Source organism: Vulpes vulpes, chromosome 10 (assembly GCF_048418805.1).
Source record: "Vulpes vulpes isolate BD-2025 chromosome 10, VulVul3, whole genome shotgun sequence".
Classification (NCBI taxonomy): Eukaryota; Metazoa; Chordata; class Mammalia; order Carnivora; family Canidae; genus Vulpes; species Vulpes vulpes.
The window spans coordinates 23,933,810-23,958,252 of NC_132789.1; the positions used below are offsets into that span (position 1 = coordinate 23,933,810).

General features: G+C 42.0%; 1 protein-coding gene across 4 annotated transcripts in view; it reads left to right on the forward strand.

Annotated features, from left to right (window-relative positions):
• Window positions 1-23,058, forward strand: part of EWSR1 (EWS RNA binding protein 1) — an 86,174-nt gene extending 63,116 nt beyond the window's left edge. The window contains exons 19-32 of one of the 4 annotated variants that reach the window (XM_072723140.1): window positions 205-222; window positions 4,330-4,516; window positions 6,507-6,674; window positions 8,153-8,364; window positions 9,191-9,371; window positions 12,155-12,192; window positions 12,720-12,752; window positions 13,067-13,185; window positions 19,539-19,668; window positions 20,490-20,612; window positions 21,291-21,453; window positions 21,863-21,960; window positions 22,244-22,496; window positions 22,654-23,058. In XM_072723140.1, coding sequence (XP_072579241.1) covers window positions 205-222; window positions 4,330-4,516; window positions 6,507-6,674; window positions 8,153-8,364; window positions 9,191-9,371; window positions 12,155-12,192; window positions 12,720-12,752; window positions 13,067-13,185; window positions 19,539-19,668; window positions 20,490-20,612; window positions 21,291-21,453; window positions 21,863-21,960; window positions 22,244-22,496; window positions 22,654-22,693 — 1,763 coding nt within the window. In that variant the 3' untranslated portion in view covers window positions 22,694-23,058. The remainder of the gene's footprint in view (window positions 1-204; window positions 223-4,329; window positions 4,517-6,506; window positions 6,675-8,152; window positions 8,365-9,190; window positions 9,372-12,154; window positions 12,193-12,719; window positions 12,753-13,066; window positions 13,186-19,538; window positions 19,669-20,489; window positions 20,613-21,290; window positions 21,454-21,862; window positions 21,961-22,243; window positions 22,497-22,653) is intronic. The other 3 variants (XM_072723142.1, XM_072723144.1, XM_072723143.1) reach the window with 3 other exon arrangements.
• The last annotated feature ends 1,385 nt before the right edge of the window (window positions 23,059-24,443 follow it).

The following is a 24,443-nucleotide window of genomic DNA, read 5'->3' on the forward strand; positions in this document are numbered from 1 at the left end:
GGATAATTTCCTTTTAACTATTTCATACAGTGTATTGAATAATCTTATAACAAAATGGAGAATATATACGAGATTGTGCTAAATGGTAGTACTGGGTAAGAATGAGCCTTCTTAAAGTGAGCTACTTAAAATCAAACTGATTTTCACATCTGTTTGCTTCATCTGATAGTGTACCCTCTACTTTTTGTTTTGTGCTTTCCACAGTAGAAGGGACCAGTACAGGTTTGACTATCCTGCTCATTCTTGCATGGGAAATGCTTTCCATCTTGTCTAACCCTGTAATGTTACCCTTTAGGTGTTTTCATCTGTTTAACCCTCAAACTTTCTAACATCACACACAACAAGGTGCTAATGGGAAACTGCTTCAGGTGCCATTCACAGATCCATGTCCTTTTCTTTGTGATTTTTGGGAAAGGTTTTGCTTTATTTTACATTATTTGTGTCAAGCCTTAATAGAAGGTTGTTCACCTTCCCAAAGGTATTTCAGATAACTATTCCCCAGCTGATTTCCCCCTATTCCCTGAAGGATAGATTGCATGAGTAGATTTATTTAGAAGAACAGATTGCCACCCTGCATGTAATGTTTGTCTCTTGGTTGGTTTCTAGTCCAGACACATTTTATTTTATGTTTTAAATGTTAATGAATTCTTTTAATTCATAATATGTTCTTAAATAACAGCATTCCAGGGGAGCTAAGAAATAAGCAACTCTGAGAATTAGAATAAGTTGTACCTTAATAATAGGATTGAGTGGAGTATGTGAAAAATTTATAAGAATTTTTGCTTAGCGCTGTTATGTAACATTTTAGAATCCCTACCTTCTCCCCACTCACCCACTCTTATGTTTATAAGAGAATATTAAATATAGAAGTCTTGAAAGTGTAAAAACTATTCAAACTATTTTCAGTTCCCTAAGTTATATGTAGTCTTAGAGTTTTTAGTAGGAGGAAATCTGTAAATTTATTTTCCTGAATGTCAGTGTCCTGGACTTGATGGGAAGTATTTCCTAATCTGTGTAACTAATATCTCAAATAAGATGGGAAATGGTTATACTTGCTGCTGGTGTTAGCTTTAATTGTAGGAACAGCTGGAACTAAACTATGCGGTTTGAATTTTTAGCACAGAATTTTGAAATCATGAGATGAACTTTGCATATTCAAGCTATTTCCAATTTTTTATTGATAATGGTTGACATACAATATTAGTTTTAGGAATACAACCTAATAAATCCATATCTGTATATGTTGTGAAATGATCACTGCAGAAAGTCTCGCTAACATACCATTGGCACACAGTTAACAGATTCTTTTTCTCGCAATGAGACCATTTAAGATCTCTTTACCGGGATCTCTAGGTGGCTCAGCAGTTTAGCGCCGCCTTCAGCCCAGGGCCTGATCCTGGAGTCCCAGGATCGAGTCCCACGTCGGGCTCCCTGCATGGAGCCTGCTTTTCCCTCTGCCTGTGTCTCTGCCTCTCGCTCTCTCCCTGTGTGTGTCTCATGAATAGGTAAATAAAATCCTTTAAAAAAAAAAATTTTAAAAAGATCTCTTTACCAACTTTTAAAATATACAATATAGTTTATTAACTATAGTCACTATGCTATAGGTTACGTCCCTGGGATTTATTTATTTTTTAACAAGTTTGTAGCTTTTGACCACTTTCCCTCATTTTTAAAGACTATCCTTTGGAAATAAGTAGTACAACTTAGATTAAGTCTTTGGAGTCTCTAGACCATTTTATAGGGACATGATAAAGTCATTTGTAGAAAATGCAGGAGTCTTCTAGGTTCTCTAGCATCCTATGTTCTCATTGTCGTCAGTTGAACAAGCCCCACTTTGAGCACAAAAACGTAGGACATTCTGATACGGAAACCGGTGGCTTTGATGAGCAAGAGATTGTATTTAATAAGGACTGATTGTATGGATTTTATAGTTTGTAGAGAACCACTCATACCTCCCTTAATGCTCCCATCAACCTTTGGAATGTAGAGACCAGAATTAAACCTGATGGGCAAACTGAGGCTGAACCAATCTAAGTTAGGACCCTCACAGGTAGTAAGTGGGGTCAAGCACACTTTTTTCCTTAGTGTTTATACTAAAGGTCATTGGATAATTACTGAAAGGGATTGTATAAGACCCCTTTTTCTTAATAGAATTTTTAAAAATTAAGCTTTAAGAGAAAGTGGCCATATAAATCTCATTTCATTAATACAAACGAGTTTTTACTGTTCAAGTTGAACAAAAATTTTGGTTGATTTGTGTAATGTTTGCTACCTTTTTCCTTAAAGTCATCAGCACAGAGTAGACGTATTGTCTTTTGGCGTTGGTCTTTTTTTATTGTCATTAAATCATTTTGCTCTGTTAATTTTTGCTCATTTGCTTGGCTGTTTGTGTGGGTACTAGAGATTAATTAAAAGATTATTAACCCAGTGTCTATTACCGTAATTTTTAGCACTACGAGGCTCTAACAGTTACTGCGTAGTTTTATAATATAGTTATTGCCCTGATCAGGCATTGTTGTTGTGTTTAATTGCCTTTGTGAATCTTATAGTTAGCCTTGTCATCACGTAGGGGGAAAAATCTGTGTAGGAGTAATAGGGTAGGTGGAATTAGATTCCAGTTAAATGAGTGCTTTATATGGTTGATATTTGGACTCTGCAAGGAACTTTTAAATTAAATAAACAAATGAATGACATGACAACCAAAAAAACTTCCATTGCTTGGGGCTCTGTTTTGTGTATAATTCAGAATTATCATTACACTCTGTGCTACAGGAGGTGACACTTTAGATTGTACAAAGAGAAGTTGGAATTTGTTGTTGGCTAGTAAGTTTTGTGTATAGTGAGGACACTTTATTCTAACTGATGTTTTAAGGCCATAAACTTTAACTAAAATGAGTGCTCTTAATTCAAGATTTGTTTTAAGTACTGAAACTACTTTTTTACTTTAGTGAGATGTAAACTTTTTGGTTGGATGTAAATGTTGAGAACTAGACCCACTTTTTATTGCATGGCTGGCTTGTGCTCACTGACCATGAGAAGGAATCAGAAAGAAGAGCACAGTACCAGGAAAGGTTATAACACATCTCACAGGACGTGGACTGTTAGGACTGTTAGGAGCTGCAGGTTTGAGAGGGGCCTTTTGTCACACTCCAAGCCCAAGTTCCAGACTGAAAGGGTGTGCATCCTACCTGGTCTGGTAGGGGCAAGAACTAGGGAGAGACAGCCTACCTGGGTTTGCCTCACACCTATGAATGCATCAGGTCTTTTTTTTTTTTATTTTTTTTTATTTATTTATTTTTTTTTTTTTGCATCAGGTCTTTGTGATAACTAGTTAGGGCAGTAGCGTGGGGCTGGCTGTAGGGTCTACTTTCAATACTGCCGAACAGGAAGACGACATTTTTGCTTGTGGTGGGTCAATAAGAAAGGAATGGTGGAGGTGGGTAATTGATGACAAGCCTAGAAGAATCTTAGATGGTTTTGTCGTATGAAAAACATTTACCTTTTAAAGGTTTATTTGGGGAGTATTAGGTTTAATTAAAATCATTTACCGGAAAGATGAAATAGAATAACCTTTGTTGGTTATACTTAAGCAAATGTAATTTGCAGTATCTTATTACTCATTTGCCTTTTCAAAATTTAGTGCTCCAAACAAGCATTTTTGTTGTTGTTGTTACCTGAAACAAAAGTAGCAGTTCTTGGACATCTCCCACTGAAAATTAAACACATCTTCCCTGGAACTTCAGTTTCTTTAATTAAACACGAACTGCCCATGTTGGAATGCTTGGGACTAAAAGCAAAGGAATTCCAAATTACAAGTTTTAATGCTAAAACTATTACTACCTGGGTCATTATTTTTAGCTATTTTAGCAGTGTGTCATTGCCTCTTCCCTTTCTGGGACATTTTATTCTGCTTGAGAGTTTTTTTGGGATACTCAACTAGTTAAGAAAATTATTAAGAAGGCCTGCTAGCAAAACCAATACAGAATCAGCAAAAGCAGACTTTTTTCCTATTGGATCCAGAGGGGAGGTGCAGCAGGAGAAATCTTGTTTTTTCCAACGCTTTCTGTGCAGACTCTTGTTTCTCCCTTTCTGTTAGGTGTGGTGTTATCGCAAAAGAGAGTGCTCTTTTCAGAGTGAAAACTGGGTACTTCCAGACAACTTAGGCTTTTTAAATATTGGTTTGTTGCTACTCATACTGGAGGGGAAGTTTTTAAAGGGGCTAAATATTGTGATGGTTTAAAGTAGGTGGTTTACAAATTGTTCTTTTAACAAGTGTCTAGGCAGCTCTCTGAGGAGCCAGAAATCTGATGTAGTTCTCCTTTGTTCTAGGTTATACTACTCCAACTGCCCCCCAGGCATACAGTCAGCCTGTCCAGGGGTACGGCACTGGTGCTTATGATACCACCACTGCTACGGTCACTACCACCCAGGCCTCCTATGCAGCTCAGTCTGCATATGGCACTCAACCTGCTTACCCAGCCTATGGGCAGCAGCCAGCAGCCACCGCACCTGCAAGGTAAGGCCACACTTCCCTAGTTCTGAGAGCACATCAGCTTGTTTCAGGAAAGAGAACAATTACAAACACAGTATCCAGGACTTCATTCCTTTTCTTTAGTGGTTACTCTTAACACACTTACTTTTAGATGGTTGAGTATGTTCTTAAAGTCATCACAGGAATGCTCTAGAGAACACACCACAGATACATCGTTCTCCATTTAGTGGAAAAATGGTGCTGTCCAGGGGCCAAGATGAGGAATGTCACTGACCAGTTTCTAGGTACCTTAGTCTAGTTTCAGAAGAGTGATCTTTTGGGATAGGAAGAGACTATTATATTTACTTTACCAAACCCAGAGAAAAACGGAGAGTGTATTTCCCTTCACAACAGAACTACTGATAGAATTGCACTTTTGATTTTATTGACCTTGTAAATTGATAACTTTCTCTTTGGGAAAAACTTGGCAGTTTACAGTACAGGGGAGGTGGGAAGCATACACTGCTATCTGAGTTAAAGGAATTGACATTTTTTCTGTATTCTGTAGTGGCTTGGTCATTTAAGTATCACAGGCAAGTATATATCTTAACTGGGTACCCTGCTTTGGGGTGAATATTTGGGCAAACATTTCATACTCCATGACTAATTAGCAGGTAAACAGTGCTGATTATTACTTAACAGAAGATTTCAGGTCTTTGCTTTAGGCAATGCACATAGGTGGCTTCTGCATACAGTCTTGAAGGAACATTGAATTCTGATTTGAAAGAAGACTTTTTAGGGAATAAACAAGAAATCAACTTGTAACCTAGACTTTTTGCCTACTGTGTAGAGGTAAGAAATTAGCTCTGGCAAACACTCATGAAATTACTTCTAAAAGTGCACAGTGAGTAATCAGAGCTACTTGGTAGTTTACATATGCTGCACAACCTGTGCAGTAGGTAGATTAAACTAATGGATTCCTGTAAAGCTCCGTTTCAGTTGACCTAGGCATTTCAGAATGTTTTCAACTATTTGAAAGCCCATTTGATGATCATTGCCACGGTATATCCAAGCCATAGCAGGAGTGTGGGGGGTTATTTATTGATTTTTATAAAATAATGTTTTTGGTTTTTGTTTTTTGTTTTTTTTTTTCTCCTTGATTTTCAATCCTTACACTTTAAAACTGCCTCATGATCAGTGTCAGCAACTCCTTTTTCCACTAGAAAGAGGGGGCTTCTGACCCATTTCAGCTCTGGAGAAACCAGTACACTTCCACATCCATCTGGTTTGCCTGCCGATTCTTGGGGGTTTGCTTAAAATAGCTCAAGCTCACTGTGCTACACTCTTGTTGCAAACTGTTAGGGCTGAGAGGTAATAGAAAAACCCTTGGGGTTTTGTTTTGTTTTTTTCCTTTGGGATTGGTTTTCATTACTTAATATTTCCCAGTTCAAGGGTTGTTGGGAGCTGGGGCTGGAAGTTGGGGGGTCCCTCCTCTATTCTGGTATTTCCATTATGGAGACTTACTTATGTCAGTCCAACTTAGGAAATGTATTTTCAAGTCTGCTCTTAATAAATGAGAAGTCTAAACTCATAGTAATCCAAATTTATAAGTGCCCATGAACTTCTATAAATGTTATTCTGACCTGAAACTTCAGCATTATTATTGAAGTTTCTAGTCTGTCTTCAACAGTCCTTTTTGAGTAAAAGCATTTTCTTCCCTAACAAACCACTTCCCCTCCCAGATCACTTAAGTTGTCAATAGAACATAATCGTAACTGCCTTTGATTGCTGCTAGTGTGCAGCAAATGTAACATGTTGGTATCTCATCTGTGGATGTGATTAATTCTCCCCCTTCTTAGTGTTTTCTTCCAGCAAATATAGTTGGACTGAGGCTGGGTTTGATGTAGTTCAGTTTATAGTTGTATTTACTTCCAAGCTCAATCCTAACATTGCACATTGCTCAGAGGTTTTAGCATTCTTACCTAAAGTTTTATGGTCGAGGGAAAAAGTCTTACTTTTTTATTTCTCCTTTTAGACCACAGGATGGTAACAAACCCGCTGAGACTAGTCAACCTCAATCTAGCACAGGGGGTTACAACCAGCCCAGCCTAGGATATGGACAGAGTAACTACAGTTATCCCCAGGTACCTGGGAGCTACCCCATGCAGCCAGTCACAGCACCACCATCTTATCCTCCTACCAGGTCAGTATTATCTTTGTCCTCATGGCCAGTGAGCTAGTAGAATCACAGGTTTTATTTTCAGACTGTTGACCAGATTCTTCCTCAGGTGAAATGAGTTCTCTGACTCTCTCAGTGATAAGGTTGACCATTCAGTGTTACATTAAAACCTTTGAAGGACATTTTTTTTAAAAAACTGCATTTCTTATTTAACTCAGAGGTCCATAATGATTGATTGGGCCAGGGCCTTTCATCCAGAGCTCTAGTCTACAAGTCTACAGGTTTATATGGCACTGTTTTACTTAACTACCCCAGCAGCTACAGTGTCTCATTTGGGTTTCTTGTAAAGCAGAGGAAGAACTGCAGGTTTTCACGCGCACATTTAATTAGAAGCAGGTTTTCAAATGAGCTATCTGAATTGTGTCTTAAAATGTTACCCTAGTTTTGCTAGAGGTAGCACTTACCTTTTTTGCACTCAGTTTCATTGGTTTACATATTAAAGTGCCTCAGATGTGGACAGGTTTGGGAGCAAATACAACTGACAGGTAAGTGTACAGCGTGGAGCAACAGTGGGCAGGGCTTATGGCAGTTCTTCGCTGAGCCAGCCTGTGTTGCTGAGGGTAGTGCATCTGGCCTGTTGAATAGGTACACTCAGTGAAGAGAAGCTATTGAGTCCTTACAGCCATGTTGGGGGATGTGATTGAGGCTTAGTTTAGTTGTGCTCTTAAATATAATGTTTTTTGATTTTTGTTATTATAGTTCATCTAAAGTTTAATAGCAGTTCTTTGAAGCTTTATCATTACTCAAGAAGGTATCTTTGATTAGTTTCCCTGCAATGTGGCTAACACGTTAAAAATACTTTTAGTACAGTGCATTGATTCTGAAGTTTCCTTATCTGTCTTTTCTTCATGAATGCCCAGATTTCATAGATAATCAGGCATGTCTGAAAGTTCAAAAGCATGTATGATATATAGCAAAACAGTTTGAAACTTGGACAGATCATCAAGAGAAAATTGCCATATTTGTGTGACCGTATACACACCAAGAGCCTTGTACCTTTAGAACAGTCGCTGTCATGATTGAAGGAATTATTAGAAGCAGGTTTAGAACTGCAGTGCTTAACTGCCTCCTTTACCTCTATGGCTTTTTCACTGGGTCAGCCTGCCCTGGGTCCCTGTGCACATATTCTTCCTTAATTCAGGAAACATCAAACTCACAAATTTGCCTTGAATTTAATCGAACACTGGTTTTAAGAGGGTGGGGGATAAAAGGAGTCTCTAAGGATTGTATGTTGTATAGATTGATTTGCATTAATTTTCTCCTTTGCGTTTAAAGCTTTATTCTGAATACAGATATATTTGCTTAAATTCAAACTGTTGATATTTAGAAAGTAAGTGCATTTTTAAGGGTTTCTATGTCACGATATGAATGTCTCGTATTTAGGAGGCTTGAAGAAAGAAATAAGCTTCTCCTTCCTAATAAGCTTTTTTTCTTTCTTTCAGCTACTCCTCTACACAGCCGACTAGTTATGATCAGAGCAGTTACTCTCAGCAGAACACCTATGGGCAGCCGAGCAGCTATGGACAGCAGAGTAGCTATGGTCAACAAAGCAGCTATGGGCAGCAGCCGCCCACTAGTTATCCCCCCCAAACTGGATCCTACAGCCAGGCTCCAAGTCAATATAGCCAACAGAGCAGCAGCTACGGGCAGCAGAGTGAGTTGCTAAGAGAGAAAACCAAATAAGAATGATTATGTTTGGAGTTTCTGAACATGGGGAAATGCTCTTTGTCGCTATTTACTTTTGGACTCCAGGATGCATCTTTAGGACATAACATCCTAGCTAACTGCTTGGATATCCCATTAAAGACATAAATGCTTTTCTCCAATTTAATTGTTGTTAGTGTACTTTGCAAAAAAAAAATAAAGAAAAGAGAGTTTGTAACTAACCAGAGAAAATATTATAGGACGTTAGCCTCGCTCTCTTTGAGGAGGCTATAATACAGTAAGTAAAGCTGGCATTCCTGTGGCCTACCCACCCACTCAGTAAGGAAGCGAGCAGGTAGCTGTTGAAGACTACTGCAGTTTTGATAGTCAAGTAAATTATATGTTTTGGGGTTTTTTGTTTGTTTAAATCCATAAAAAAGTAACCAAAAACTCAAAACTGCATTCCCAATTTAATTTTTATCTGGATCATTGTACTTCATCCATGGGCGTGTTTCATTATAGCTATGAAATGAGTAGTGCTTCTTGATGGAGCCCAACCTTTAAGCCCTAAGAAACCTGCCTGCTATTTTGTTTCCTGAGAGTAGTTTTAAAACAGCTTTTGGAGACATCCTAGGATACAAAACCCTGTAAACTGTTGACCAGAGGGCTCATTTCTTATTTGGGTGGTTTATTCTAGGCTAACTATGTAAGGTTACTTCAGAAGATGGTGCCTTGGTTAGTGCCTTGCGATTGAGCATTCTGTGATTCCAGGAGAAAGTACAACAGGCAGTGTTCAAATGCTGGTCCATGGCTTACAGATGTGACTCTTTCCTCAGGTTCATTCCGACAGGACCACCCCAGTAGCATGGGTGTTTATGGGCAGGAGTCTGGAGGATTTTCCGGACCAGGAGAGAACCGGAGCATGAGTGGCCCTGATAACCGGGGCAGGGGAAGAGGGGGATTTGATCGTGGAGGCATGAGCAGAGGTGGGCGGGGAGGAGGACGCGGTGGAATGGGGTAAGAGCAAACCTTTTCTCCTTTTACCTAATTTTGTTTCATCCATAGGATTTTCAATGGAAAGAAGGGACTGAAAGACATAAGAAATTTATTCTACATTTCCATGGACAATCTGTTGAGCCCAGGCCATCTTCTAAAACATGGAAATGTCATCTTTGTGGCATAGATTAAGTGGCAGTTTGCTTTTTTCCCTGCCAATCTACTTGGTTGGGTTGGGGAGAACAAAGAATGGTTTTGAAACGAGAGCTTTCAGTTCCCTTCATGGTTTCCAGAGGTCAAAAGCCTCTGTGGGTAATAGACTCGGGATGGAACACACACAACCCTTCTAACACCCCTAGGTTTTTAACTAATTGCCTTTGAATGGTTGTCTTGAAATACCTGGTATATATATATATATACTGCAGAAAAGGAACACAGTTGTTTTCCACAATGTTTGTCCCCAACTTCTGTTAGTACTTGGAATTGTTGAACATAATGATGAAGATCTTGGTCCCGTAACCCCTGAACTATGACCTGAGGTGCACCTGGTACAGAAAAGTCTAATAGCTTTTTGCAGAGTAATGTATATAATTACAGGATCACTCCCCATTGGAGATTTTGAGAAGTCTAAATCGGTTTGACCATTTTGATTGATGGCACAATCTGGTTTAGAAGACTTTGTTTAGATCAGTAACATAACCCTGCTACCTGTGCCTGCCCCTCCCCTCCCTCTCCTATCCCTTCCCCCCTTTCTGGTGTCTGTACTTTGATGAAGGTGAGGTATAATGTTGATGGTTAACATAATCTGGAAGGTTTAGTTCTGTGTGTGTTCTGTCCCTATATAAACTAGTAAAAAAAAAAAAAAGTTATGCAGAATGTTGCATAGTATGTATAAATTGGATTTGGTACCACGGTTGGTACAAGGAAAAATTGGGTGTAGGGATTCTTTTTTTTTTTTTTAATAGAAGTGGACTTCAAAATTAAATAAAAATTTGATCTTTAATTTTTATATTCCCAAATCTGTTTCCTATTGAAAGATAACTGAAAATTAGGTTCTGTGTATTCTGCATAACTTAAAAAAGTCTTTGGTGAAATCTTTATTGGAAGAAACAGTTATTTGACAACACAAAAATTGGTAAATAATTTGGTATAAAGTAAAATCGGTCTGATTTGGAAAATGTCATTCCATTATAAAGGTTTCACTTTATGGATGTTTTAAAATAGACGTAGACACTTGAAATTACTATCATCACGTCTCCAATCACCTAGAATTCTTAGTATTTTCCAATTGCAAAACCAATTTCAAGTTCATTCATTTTAATACTCCAGAAGTAATAATTCTGCTAATTTTGCTAGACTTTGCTAGTAGAGGGATCCCCTCTTTCTGGATGAGAAGTCTCTCCTGGAGCCATGGAAAAAATCATGGCTTTCCCCACAGGTTTTTCAACTGACTGTGAAGCAGTCAGTTGGATCCCTTGGGGACAGAGCAGGGGCATCTCCCCTCTCCCCTCTTTTTCACTCTGGTGTGGTGATGGTTTTCAGTGTCTTCTGCAGGTAAGGCACTCAATGTTGTTAACATGCCCTTTTTCATTGCCTCAGTATTTTGATATTTTCATTGGCTGTTAAACGTGGAAACTTTTTAACATGCTTTGTCGCATTTATATGCTACAGGTTACAAAGTGAGAGCCTTGTATACACTTCAATACTTAAAAAGTACCCGTACTCAGTACTCAGCCGGCAGCATAATGAAAAGTGGGACTAGACACGGTGTCCATATGGAGAGGAAAAATATACATAGAATATTTTTAACAAAATGTATTCATTGTATAAATGGAATCCTTCTGTAACTTTGGTAACTGCATACTTGTTATTTGGTAATGAACCAGAGGAGGTATAATACTCTAGAATTGTGTAACATTAAAGTGTAAACTTTTGTGTTTAAAGAGAGAGAACATTTTATGGTGTGTACTTTTAAAAAGGAAACAAAGCTGCATGCAACAGCTTGAAATTGTATATTCAGGTATTAAAGGTGCAATACTGGTTAGAAAAAGCTCAGGGCCTCCCACTGAGGAGCTGCCTTTATTTAACTTTAAAGGAAAAATGAAAAAGGCCTGTCGTGTTCCCTCCCCCTGTTTACAGTATGTAAAGCAGTAAGTTTATACTGCTGTCATCACTGTTCTCAACTGATGTGTCTATAAAGTTGCACCCCCAGTCCATTGAGCATTGGTATTTGTTGTAAATTCTCCTTTCACAGCGATTGTTAAATCCCATTAGTGCCCTGAATTGTATGGCTTTATGCTGAAGATTGGCTGGATGCGTCCTCTGATGTGTGTTGTAGGCGTTTAATGTGGTTGTCTCCTGCTTTATCATACTGTGACTTGTTAGGAAGCCTCACTTGGCTCTCCCCTAGGAGAGGTTGAGGGTGCACCTTTATGAACATGGAAAGCAGTTGCCCCAGCTTGCTACTCCTCTACAACCAAGCTCTCCCTGTTTTTCAGCTGATGGGGTGGGTGTTTGGGATCTACTTTTTTTCCCCCTAATTTGCCAAGTATTGCACTATTAATACCAGCCCCCGAAATGAAAGGAACCAACCACACTGGTGTGTACAATCAGACAAGCAAGGTTGTATATAAAGGAAATTTGAGCAAGCTGCCCTGAAGAAAGGCATAGTGACGAGATGAGAGAGATGCATTGTTTGGAGATGTGTTTAGCCAGTGCCCTTCTTCCCCACGAGCCCCCCCAAGGCTCAGAGCGGTACTGGCTTTTAAAGGGAAAGGCCTTCATTTCTTCGTTTATCCCCCCAGCAGCGCTGGAGAGCGAGGTGGCTTCAATAAGCCTGGTGGTAAGTTTTTGAGTATTACCATGGATAGTGTTTAAAAAAAATACAGTCAGTTTTTAGAAAACTATAATTTTTTATTAGTTTCATAAGCGGTTTAAAAATGATCTATACAAAGAGACTAATGGGTACTGCCGGCATTGTCTTAGGGGTAATAAGGTTAACCTATGGTTACAAAACAAAGGGTAACTTGAAGTATTGAGCAACTGCTTCTGTAATATGGGGGAGAATACAGTTTTTAAATTTGGTTTGGAGGAAAAATTTTGACTTAAATTTAACACTAATTTGGCACATAAGCATTGAGTGTATTTGGTTAATGGTTTAAAAGCAAACCAGCAAAGAAAAAGCAAAACCCTAGCAAATCTTTCACAAATGTTAAAGGGGCACTGCTCCATTTTAGCAGTGCGGGTCATTTTGAATTTAATGAAGCCCCATCAAATGGTGGTATAGTAGATAGCTATGTGTGTTTGTAAGGTTTGTAGCTTGCAAGACGTGCACTAATAGTATTTTATATGATCTTTCCTGGTTGGCAGGACCCATGGATGAAGGACCAGATCTTGATCTAGGTAATTTTGAATTCTTGAATTTTGTATCTTATGTTAATAAATGAACAGCACCGAAGTAAGTGCTTGCTAGAGCTCAGCAGCCTGGTAGATGAGCGTGATATTCTTGCTGTCGGGAGCAGTCTGAGGCTCCCTTTATCGGGAGCATCTACTCCTACTAGCCTTAGACGAAAGGGAAACCACAACTTCGTGGCTTTCTTAGCGTGGCTGGTAGTTCTCTTAGCTTTGTGGTAATTACCAGTGAGCAGCAGTGACTAGTGCGTTAATCAGCCCCTGTAAGTACAGCAGAGTAACTCCTGTCTTTTTTTCTCTGAAAGGCCCACCTGTAGATCCAGATGAAGACTCTGACAACAGTGCAATTTATGTGCAAGGCTTAAATGACAATGTGACTCTAGATGATCTGGCTGACTTCTTTAAGCAGTGTGGAGTTGTTAAGGTAAGTACAAGCAAAACTATATGACCCGGCAAGTCTTCCAAATCAGCAGGCATTTTAAAGAGATGATGTTGAGAGTTTCTGAAGAGCTAACCACTTCTGAGTTGCCTGACTTGCTGGGCATGTTGTTTGCTCCTTAAAAATACAGAAACAGGATCCCTGGGTGGCACAGCGGTTTGGTGCCTGCCTTTGGCCCAGGGCGCGATCCTGGAGACCCGGGATCGAATCCCACATCGGGCTCCCGGTGCATGGAGCCTGCTTCTCTCTCTGCTTGTGTCTCTGCCTCTCTCTCTTTCTCTCTCTCTGTCTGTGACTATCATAAATAAATAAAAATTTTAAAAAATAAAAATAAAAATAAATAAAAATACAGAAACAACAGAAGCAACAAGAAAACCTTTTTTTTTTTTAGAAAAATGCTAAATATGGTTGGGCATATTTAACTCAAGTCTTTTCTTTATAATTTTCACTTAATTGTAAGAATACTTATATGGACACTGCTTTTTGTGAATTACAGAATACACCATAGCATTTTTTAAATGGTCAACATTTATGTTTCTACTTCCAGTATGAGAATTAGAGCTTTATGAGCACGTGGCATATTTTTCTTTCCCAGTGTTATCCTTTCTCCACGCTCCCATCCCGAATCGTACTGTTCCTTTCTTTTCATAGACATATGCTATAATTTTGGGGAAGGTTTATTAAACACTACTACCTATAAGGCAGTGTTATTCTGGGGATATACTAGGAACAAACAGGAACCCTTGGAGTTCACGTACAGTGGGGAACATACAGTAAAAAGGAATATATTGTGTTAGGTGATGGATGTTACGGAGGAAAATAAATCAAGGAGAGCTGAGATAAAAGAAATAGAGCCAAACAACTCAGAGCAGGGAAAGCTTTTAGCAACAGTAGATTGAATAGCAAGGCAGAGGGGCCTAGAAGCTCGTGAAGCTGGTGTGACTAGAAAGTTTTAATCTGAGGTAGTGGAATGGTGGTTGGGTTCAGTTGGGGAAAACTAAGAGAAATTATGGTTTTGAGGGGGGGATCAGGAGTTCTCAGGTCAGAAACCCAAAGGTTTGGGAGTCCTATATTTCATTTATAAATGTCACAAGTTAATTTATTATATATTCTCTAATAGTTATTTCTAAGTTTGTGGTCTGTAGTCCATGCTGCAGTGAATATTCTTGTATATGTCTCCTGGGGCGCAGTAAACTGGTGTCTTTTTAGTGTATGTATAGTTGGTTCTTATTACTTGCAGTAGTTCTGGAAGGTCACTACAAAGACTGAATTAATGGATACTCAACCACTGCTCCTAGGCAGGTGTGTGCACAGATACATACATACACACACGTCACATACATTAGAATTCTAAATTGTAAAAAACCGTTCCCCCTGGTAGATCTATTTTTTTTCTTACAAAGAGAAAATGAGGTTCTGAAGTGTTGAGTGACTTGCATGAGTTGGCATTCAGATTCATCCAGCTGGCCCCAGGGCCAGAACTTCTTTCACTGCACTGCCCTGTCCCCACAGTCTCCATCCCTTGAGAGAACTGGACTGAGAGTGCAGCGTTTCTCATTTGATCTCTACTGGAACAAGTGCATCAGAGGGCTTAAATTTTTGTTGCTCCACACGTCTACAAATAACCACAAAAGTGCTACAAGTATTGATTTTGGAGTTTAAATTTTAGTGAGTAGGCAAATTTGCAAATATTAAATCCACAAATCAGATTCAGCTGTACCCACCCAGGTGTAGAATTGCTGGTTCTAAAAGTGCATACTTTATAACTAATAGTATGGCTGAGCAACTTAGTAGATTTCCACCAGCATTCATAAGACCACACTCCCCATATCCTCACTGCTACTAGGACTGACCTGAATTTTTAACTTACATCAATCTGCTGGAAGAAAATGGAAATGTGGTGTTTTTCTTAAAATTTTGTTTTTGGAGCACCTGGGTGGCTCATTCAGTTAAGTGTCTGCCTTTGTCTCAGGTCATGATCCCAGGGTTCTGGGAACAAGCCCTGAGTCAGGCTCCCTGCTCAACAGAGCTCCTCCTTCTCCCTCTCCCTCTGCTGCTTCCCCTGCTTGTGCATGCACTCTCTCTTTCAAATAAGTAAATAAAGTTTTTAAAGATTTTATTTATTTGAGAGAGAGAGCCTGAACATGAGCCAGGGGGCAGGAGGCTGAGGAAGAGGGACACGCAGACTCCCTGTTGAGTAGGGAGCCTGACTCGGGGCTCGTTCCCAGGACCCTGAGATGAGATCATGACCTAAGTGGAAGGCAAATGCTTAACCAAGACTGAGCCACCCAGGTGCCCCTGAAATGTGGTATTAATTTACTTTTCCCTGATTGCTTAATAATGTTCTAATTGCATGCTGTCTCCTATGAAATGCCTTTTAGTCTTAACACTCGTTCTTCATTGGGTTGTCACTTGTTTTACATATGGTTCTTTAAAGAATGTATTTTATTTATAGAAAGAGTAGGGGATAGGGGCAGAGGGGGAGAATCCCAAGCAGTCTCCATGCTCAAAACGGAGCCCAATGCAGTATTTGATCTCATGACCCTGAGATCATGACCGGAACCGAAATCAAGAGTTGGATGCTTAACCGCCTGAGCCACCCAGGCGCCCCTACATATAATTCTTTATATTCCCTGAAGGCTGATCCTTGTCTAATACTGCAAATGTATTCTCCCAATTTCTAACTCCTTTTGATGAAAGAAGTAGCTCTTAATGTAATTGAACTTACCAATCATGTCATTATTGGTTTGTATCTTTCTTTCTGTTTGTGAGACCTTTTCTTTCAGTAACATTTATTGAAAGAACCATCCTTTCCTTGATCGTATATACTATATCTGTCACATAAATTTCATCCCATACCTGGAGCTGTTTCTGGTAGTCTTTGTATACTTGGGGTTAATTCGCTAATTAGCACAGCTATTTCTATTTTAAGTCTTTATCTATAATAAAGCAAATTCTGTTCTCTTTCCCTAAGATTGCTCTATTATGGGCAGCCCCGGTGGCGCAGTGGTTTAGCGCCGCCTGCAGCCTGGGGCATGCATGGTCCTGGGGACCCCAGATCTAGTCCCACGTCGGGCTGTCTGCAAGGAGCCTGTTTCTCCCTCTGCCTGTGTCTCTGCCTCTCTCTCTCTCTCTCTGTTTCTCTCTCTCTGTGTCTCTATGAATAAATTTTTTTTAAATGTTAAAAAAAAAGATTGCTCTATTATTTATTCCTTGTTTTATGTACATTTTAGAATTTCATTTATGTTCTTTAAAAACCCCAATTGGATGTTTATTGAATCTATAAGATAGTTTGAGGAAAATAGATACTTTTATAATACTGAGTAGTTTTTTCCATGAATATCGTATGTGCATTTACTTAGATCTTGAGTGAAGACCATCTCCTTAACGGTTTTGCAAGTCTTAGTTTTATTTTTTAAAATTTCAGTTATTGTTGGGACGCCTGGGTGGCTCAGCAGTTGAGCATCTGCCTTCAGCTCAGGGCATGATCCTGGGATCCAATATCAAGTTCCACACTGAGCTCCCTATAGGGAGCCTACATCTCCCTCTGCCTATATCTCTGTCCCTCTCTGTGTGTGTCTCATGAATAAATAAGTAAAATCTTTAAAAAATAAATAAAAATTTTAGTTATTGTTACTGGTCTTTTGAAAAATGTCATTTGAAAATGACATTTTGTGGTTGTTACAACTATATAGAAATAAGATTTGACTTTGATAGCCCTTAAGATTTGCATGATGAGGATCCCTGGGTGGCTCAGCGGTTTGGCACCTGCCTTTGGCCCAGGGTGTGATCCTGGAGTCCCCGGATCGAGTCCCACATCAGGCTCCCTGTGGGGAGCCTGCTTCTCCCTCTGCCTATGTCTCTGCCTGTCTCATGAATAAATAAATCTTAAAAAAAAAAAAAAAAAAAAAGGAAACCTTCATCATGCAAATCTTTTTTTTTTTTTTTTTTAATTTTTTTTTTTAAGAGGGCGTGTGTGTGTATCAGTCAATGGATATTGGACTCTTTCCATATTTTAGCTATGGTTGATAGTGCTGCTATAGACATCAGGGTGCATATGCCCTTTTGTTTTGTTTGGTTTTAAGATTTATTTATTTATGATAGACACAGGAGGCAGAGACACAGGCAGAGGGAGAAGCAGGCTCCATGCACCGGGAGTCGGACGTGGGATTCGATCCCGGGTCTCCAGGATCGCGCCCTGGACCAAAGGCAGGCGCAAACCGCTGAGCCACCCAGGGATCCCCCTTTTTTTTTTTAAGATTTTATTTATTCATGAGAGACAGAGAGAGAGAGAGAGGCAGAGACCCAGGCAGAGGGAGAAGCAGGCTCCCTACAGGGAGCCTGATGTGGGACTTGATCCCGGATCCCAAGATCACACCCTGAGCCAAAGGCAGATGCTCAACTGCTGAACCACCCAGGCATCCCAGAGGGTTTCTATTTGTGATGTGTATGCTATGTTGTTTATTTGTGTATGTGTGGGTTTTTTCCTAGTTAAGAAAGTAATGTATAGGGATGTCTAAATGGCTCAGTGGTTTGGCATCTGCCTTTTGGCTCAGGTCTTGATTCTGGAGTCCTAAGATCAAGTTCCACATTGGGCTCCCTGCGTGGAGCCTGCATTTCCCCCCTGCCTGTGTCTCTGCCTTTCTGTCTCTCATGTATAAATAAATAAAATCTTTTAAAAAGGCAGGGGGGTGGGATCCCTGGGTGGCCCAGCGGTTTAGCCTCTGCCTTTGGCCCAGGGCGTGAGGATCCTGGGATTGGGTCTCACATCGGGCTCCCTGTGTGGAGCCTGCTTCTCCCTCTGCCTGTGTCTCTGGCCACCCCCCCCCCCCATCATGTATAAATAAATAAAATCTTTTAAGAATAATAATAATAAAAATTAAAAATTATACTATCAGTTTTGTAAAATAGAGATTTTAAAAATAGATAGCCCCATCATTCATACCACCGTTTTGCCATATTTTTCAGCGTGTATGTTCTTTATAAAAACATAGCATTAGTATGTATGTCTTACAAATATTAGATTTTTTTAAGATTTTATTCATGAGAGACACAGAGACAGGCAGACACACAGGGGGAGAGAGAGAGAGAGAGAAGCAGGCTCCATGCAGGGAGCCTGATGTGGGACTCGATCCTGGGTCTCCATGGGACTCGATCTCCGGACTCAGGATCACGCCCTGGACAAAAGGCAGGTGCCCAACTGCTGAGCCACCCAGGCATCCTGACTAGCTTTCTTTTATATATATATATATAAATCAATACTCTTAGGTATCACTAGGCGTTATATAAACAAACGTGTATAAATTAAACTTTGATCATAATGTACTTTTAATGCAGAAAACAGATGAAGCCATATTCTTGTATAGTGTGGCTCCTGAAATCAAGCCAGTTGTATCTGGTGTTCAGCTGAAAAGCTATGGGTGCATTCTAGCTCTGGAGGAAAAATTAGCTGTGTTGGACTTTAAGAATGCTGTTAGAAAGGATCCCTGGGGTGGCTCAGTGGTTGAGCACCTGCCTTCTGCCCAGGGCATGATCCTGGAGACCCAGGATGGAGTTCCACGTCGGGCTCCCTGCCTGGAGCCTGCTTGTGTCTCTGCCTGTGTCTCTGCCTGTGTCTCTGCCTCTCTCTGTGTCTCTTATGAATAAATAAAATCTTTAAAAAAAAAAAAATTGCTGTTAGCAGGGCAGCCCAGGCGGCTCAGTGTTTAGCACCGCCTTCAGCCTGGGGTGTGATCCTGGAGACCTGGGATCGAGTCCCACATCAGGCTCCCTGCATGGAGCCTGCTTCTCCCTCTGCCTGTGTGTATGCCTTTCTCTCTCAGTGTCTCTCATGAATAAATAAAATCTTTGAAAAAAAAAAAAAAAGAATGCTGCTAGCACACTCATAACCCTATGTACTGTACTTACTGACTTAAGGGTGATTTTTATTTTATGTGAGACATGGCTTGTGTGATGCTATCAAAGCTTGACTGCCTCGTAAGAGGTGGCTATTTCACTGGGTGCCCTTTAGTATGGGTACAGAAAATGTTGGGTCATATACAAGGATACCAGGAGATGACAGCTAGAGAAGGAATGGGAAGCATACTGTTAGCACTTACACACTTTGGAACCTGAGGCCTATTGTGGTTTTCATGACACCTACACCTAAGAGAAAAAATGACCTAAGTATATATTTATTGTGGCACTTTAGGAAATAAATCATGCATAACTCACTACTCGGAGATAAACACATCCTACCGAATGTGTGTCTGAAAAGTACAGCTGTTGACAATTCAAGGGACTTCTCTGAGTGTTAGTGTGTTTCTGGTCACAGCCTAACTATGCTATTTTATGCCTAGATGAACAAGAGAACCGGACAACCCATGATCCATATCTACTTGGACAAGGAAACAGGAAAGCCCAAAGGTGATGCTACAGTATCCTATGAAGACCCACCAACTGCCAAGGCTGCTGTGGAGTGGTTTGATGGTAAGAGCCCTAGAGTTGACAGGGGTACTCACTGGTGTCCTTCACTTCAGCCTGCCCTGGGACGCATGAAGGGTCTTGCTAATGGATATAATTCTGTTAGAATATCATTTTCTGAAGTGGTTTTAGGGACAAGGGACAGATGTATTTTTCCTCTGTGTCACTATAACACATTGCAGAAGGGAGGAACTTGAAAGCCATAGAAGCAGGAAGACTCACTGTCTGCATTGGAGGAGCATTGGATGGCTCCCTTCTGCCATAAGAGGGCCCAGTTTCTGGCCCTGGATTTGGAGAGCCCTCATTTTTTTAGTCCTCATTATTACAAATCCACCTTGCTTAAAGTTGTAAATGCCTCTCTAAGCAAGTTATCAGAAAGTACAGATCACTCCATAAAAAAACAATATACATTTGAGTTTAATATATACATATTTAGCCTTGGCATTAATTCTGGAATTCCACCACAGACAAAACTGACTTGAAAGTGTCAAAGGACAGTTCCTGGCTCTCATCTCTTGGCCACTTTACACACTTGCCCTACTTCTCACCCTTTTCGGGGCAAGGGTGCCAGTGCACTCAGCATTCTCCTGGCTTATTTTCTGCCTTAGGGCACAGGGGGTTTGGGAGGTATCTTTTGAAGGAGTTTTAATGAGAATGCCCTTGCCAGCGACAATCTTAGAGAAGATTGTGGTTGGGGCACGTGCTACCATTGGGGGTGGTTGACTGTAGTGGAGTTTGTGAGCAAGGAGTACTCTAGCCTTGCCTAATCCCTCAAGGAGGGAAGAGTTGGAAGTTGGGAGTAATGGTGTTCTGTTCTCTTGTTCCAGGGAAAGATTTTCAAGGAAGCAAACTTAAGGTTTCTCTTGCTCGGAAGAAACCTCCAATGAACAGCATGCGGGGTGGTATGCCTCCCCGTGAGGGCAGAGGGATGCCACCGCCACTCCGTGGAGGTATTTACCAGACACCTTCCCTAAGCTGCTTCTGTGTTGCTCTGAATATTTTTTGGTAAACCTTGAGAAACTTGATTTCTAGAGTGTAGAAAGACCCATTAGAAATACTAAAAGGTATATAGAATCAGTCCTAACCACTGAATGCTGACAGTTAAAAGTTTGCAGGAGGGGATCCCTGGGTGGCTCAGTGGTTTGGCGCCTGTCTTTGGCCCAGGGTGCGATCCTAGAGTCCCAGGATCGAGTCCCGCGTCAGGCTCCCGACATGGAGCCTGCTTCTCCCTCCTCCTGTGTCTCTGCCTCTCTCTCTCTCTCTCTCTCTCTCTCATTAAAAAATAAGTAAAATCTTAAAAAAAAAAAAAAAAAAAGTTTGCAGGAACAAATGGAAGAGAACAGGAGTTTCTTGGTCAGAGGAGCTGGAATTCTGGGAACCACTCTGCCTGGCCAACCCAGGACTGCCATTTGTTCATTCTGCTTGGGTTTCTTCGTCTGCTTGAGAATGCCTATTCCACAGGTTGTGGGAGCTAACTAAAGTAACGTGCACGGAAGACACACAGCTGGCCCCCTGGCCTACAGAAGTCTGAGTGGCAGCTGCGATCTCTGCATTCCCTTAATGAGAGAGGTTTCCCCTGCAGCAAATCTAGTCCTATCCAGAAGTGACCGGCTCTTTCTCGATTGCAGGTCCAGGGGGCCCAGGAGGTCCTGGGGGCCCCATGGGTCGCATGGGAGGCCGTGGAGGAGACAGAGGTGGCTTTCCCCCAAGAGGACCCCGGGGTTCCCGAGGGAACCCATCTGGAGGAGGAAACGTCCAGCACCGAGCTGGGGACTGGCAGTGCCCCAATCCGTATGTACTTCTCTTGGCAAATTGATACTCTCCACTAGTGAAGTCATCCTGTATCTCCCCCATTCCCATTCTGGAGAGGACTGCCAGACTCTGTCTAGAGGAGTATCATGACCCTGACTGCTTGGGCGGGGCGGCGGGGGGATGCGGCTAATCAGTCAATCTTCAGAGCCTTCTGAAGGATGTCATGGTTCCAACTCCTCGGGTCTGCGTGTACATGGTTTCTGGATCACACACTGGTCTATTAGATGCATTGCTGCCTGGGGTTGTGTGTCGTCAAACCTCTGAACAGTGCTTGGCCAGGCTGCAGTGTTTGTGCTGGTGGAATATGGTGTGTGCGTGCGCTCACATGCTTTTTTGCTTAATTTCTTGGTTCAGTTGGTGATTTCTGTTGTGATACAATTTTACACAGGGGGTGTGGAAACCAGAACTTCGCCTGGAGAACAGAATGCAACCAGTGTAAGGCCCCGAAGCCTGAAGGCTTCCTTCCACCACCCTTCCCGCCCCCGGGTAGGTACAGGTTTGGGGAGCACCCCCTCAGCGTCTTGGTACTAAACCTATTGTTAACTTGGGGGCTTGGTAAATTGCTGTTGACAGCCAGGTCGATGTCTCAGTAAGTGTAGTCTTGGTGCTCAAGCTCCTGAAGTTCCATCATCTGTCCTAAAGTGTGACCCAGATACTCAGCTCAAGTAAAGCATCTGTTTGCTTTTTGCTCCAGGAGAAGGCAGCAGATCCTGAGTTGCCACCGTTGTCCTCCCTGTCTTGCTACTGATCTATCTTTTTCCTACCTTAGGCGGTGACCGTGGCAGAGGCGGCCCTGGTGGCATGCGGGGAGGAAGAGGTGGCCTCATGGACCGCGGTGGTCCCGGTGGGATGTTCAGAGGTGGCCGTGGTGGAGACAGAGGGGGCTTCCGTGGTGGCCGGGGCATGGACCGAGGTGGCTTTGGCGGAGGAAGACGAGGCGGTCCTGGTGGGCCCCCTGGACCTTTGATGGAACAGATGGGAGGAAGAAGAGGCGGGCGTGGAGGACCTGGAAAAATGGATAAGTACGTGATGGTGTGAACCAGCTGTGGGCTTCTGGGGGCATTGAGGCGGGAGCCCCTGCCACACTGACTGGCGAGGGTTGGGCTCTGGTGGGCGGTGGTGGGAAGGAAGCTCCCTGTGCCTTCTCCCGTTGAACCCCGTGCCCCTTTGGCCTTGCAGAGGCGAGCACCGTCAGGAGCGCAGAGACCGGCCCTACTAGACGCAGAGACCCCGCAGAGCTGCATTGACTACCAGATTTATTTTTTAAACCAGAAAATGTTTTAAATTTATAATTCCATATTTATAATGTTGGCCACAACATTATGATTATTCCTTGTCTGTACTTTAGTATTTTTCACCATTTGTGAAGAAACATTAAAACAAGTTAAATGGTAGTGTGCCGAGTTTTTTTTTCCTTCTTTTAAAGATGGTTGTTTAACTAAAGACTAAACAATGGGAACCCCTTGTGAGCATGCTCAGTATCATTGTGGAGAACCAAGAGGGCCTCTAACTGTAACAATGTTCATGGTTGTGATGTTTTTTTTTTTTTTTTTAAATAAAATTCCAAATGTTTATAAACAGTCATCCTTCTCGGACTCTGTTGCGCAGTCACTGCGTGTCTACTTGGAGCGCGCCCGGACCCGCCACTTTTCTCCCTCCGGTGTCCTGGGAGGGGAAGCCCCGAGGGGGTCAGTATACCGCCATGTCAGGCGTGGTGCTGCCAGCAAGGAAACAGCGTTTGCAGTGTCACTGTGACCCTGAACCCTCACTCCAACCACGGGGACATCGAGCCCATTCCGGCTGATGGGCAGGGAGGAGTTCTGTGTCACAGGGCCTGGTGCCGTGGTGACTCGGAGTTCCTTGCAGCTCCTGCGGGCACGTAGACTCGGGTGACAGTCTCCCAGGCTGTGCTGTGGTTTAGTGGACATTCAGTCAGGCTCCCCACGCTTCAGAACAAAGATCTGCCTGGGGGGACCACTAATGGGAACTGTTTTTACTTCCTACTCTGTGAGCTGACATTTCCTGGATGTTACAGGGTCAGAGTTGGCGAACTCGGCAGAGGTCACTGTTCAGCTCTTCCTGGTTGCCTTGTGTGAGGTCAGAAGCCAGGGCTTCTTCCCATGAGCATGTTTCTGAAATTTTTGGGGAGAAGAGTCCCAGACTCTTCACCTCCGGGCCTTTTTGGTCAGTCTGGCCTTTTCTTGGACTTGCATGAAGGGTATTTAGGTCCAGGCCAGTAGATTTAAGTCTATGCCCTCCTGTGTGGGGGTGATTTCATTCACTGAGAGACGAAGCCCTGCTGTGCCTGCCTGGGAAAAGAGGTTTCCAAGTGAGTGACGGTGTGTAACCCAATCTGCATATAAGTCGGTTTATTACCAGATGTTCAAGAAATGCCGGTGGGGAGTGGGGCTTCTAGAAGCTAGGTCTCCAGGCTCTTGACGTGCCTTACGTTCGGTGCTCAGTGGGCGGATGTGAAGTACTAGAACAAGTCCTGCATGACTCCTACCTACTAAGTAGCCCCAGCTTTTTTAACATTATTGTGTATTAGTCCATATTCCAGAAGTCTACATGTATGAAATTGGATCTCATTCTGGTTTTCTGGTGCTTAAAAAAATGATAAAAAGTGAAACCAGCTAGTATCTGAAGCTTCAAGGAGAGACTGTCACCTTTGCCGGAGGAAGGCACAAGAAGAATCTGGAATAAATTGTCCTCTCCATTCCCTGGCCCAGGAGAGCAAGGCCTTGGGAAACCTCTGAGGAGCTCACGTGCCCCTCCCTGCTCACGGCAGCCCTGCTGTACCCAGGGTTTGCACACACACACATCCCTCCGGCCGACAGGGACAAGCCCTGTGCACTCTCCAGCCTTCCTGGACGTACACCCACATCTCTGGCCTTGTCTTATATTAGTAATAGGCCTTGTTCTCCCACCTTGGGGAAGCCCCTCATCAGCCCTTCTAGATACCAGCTCAT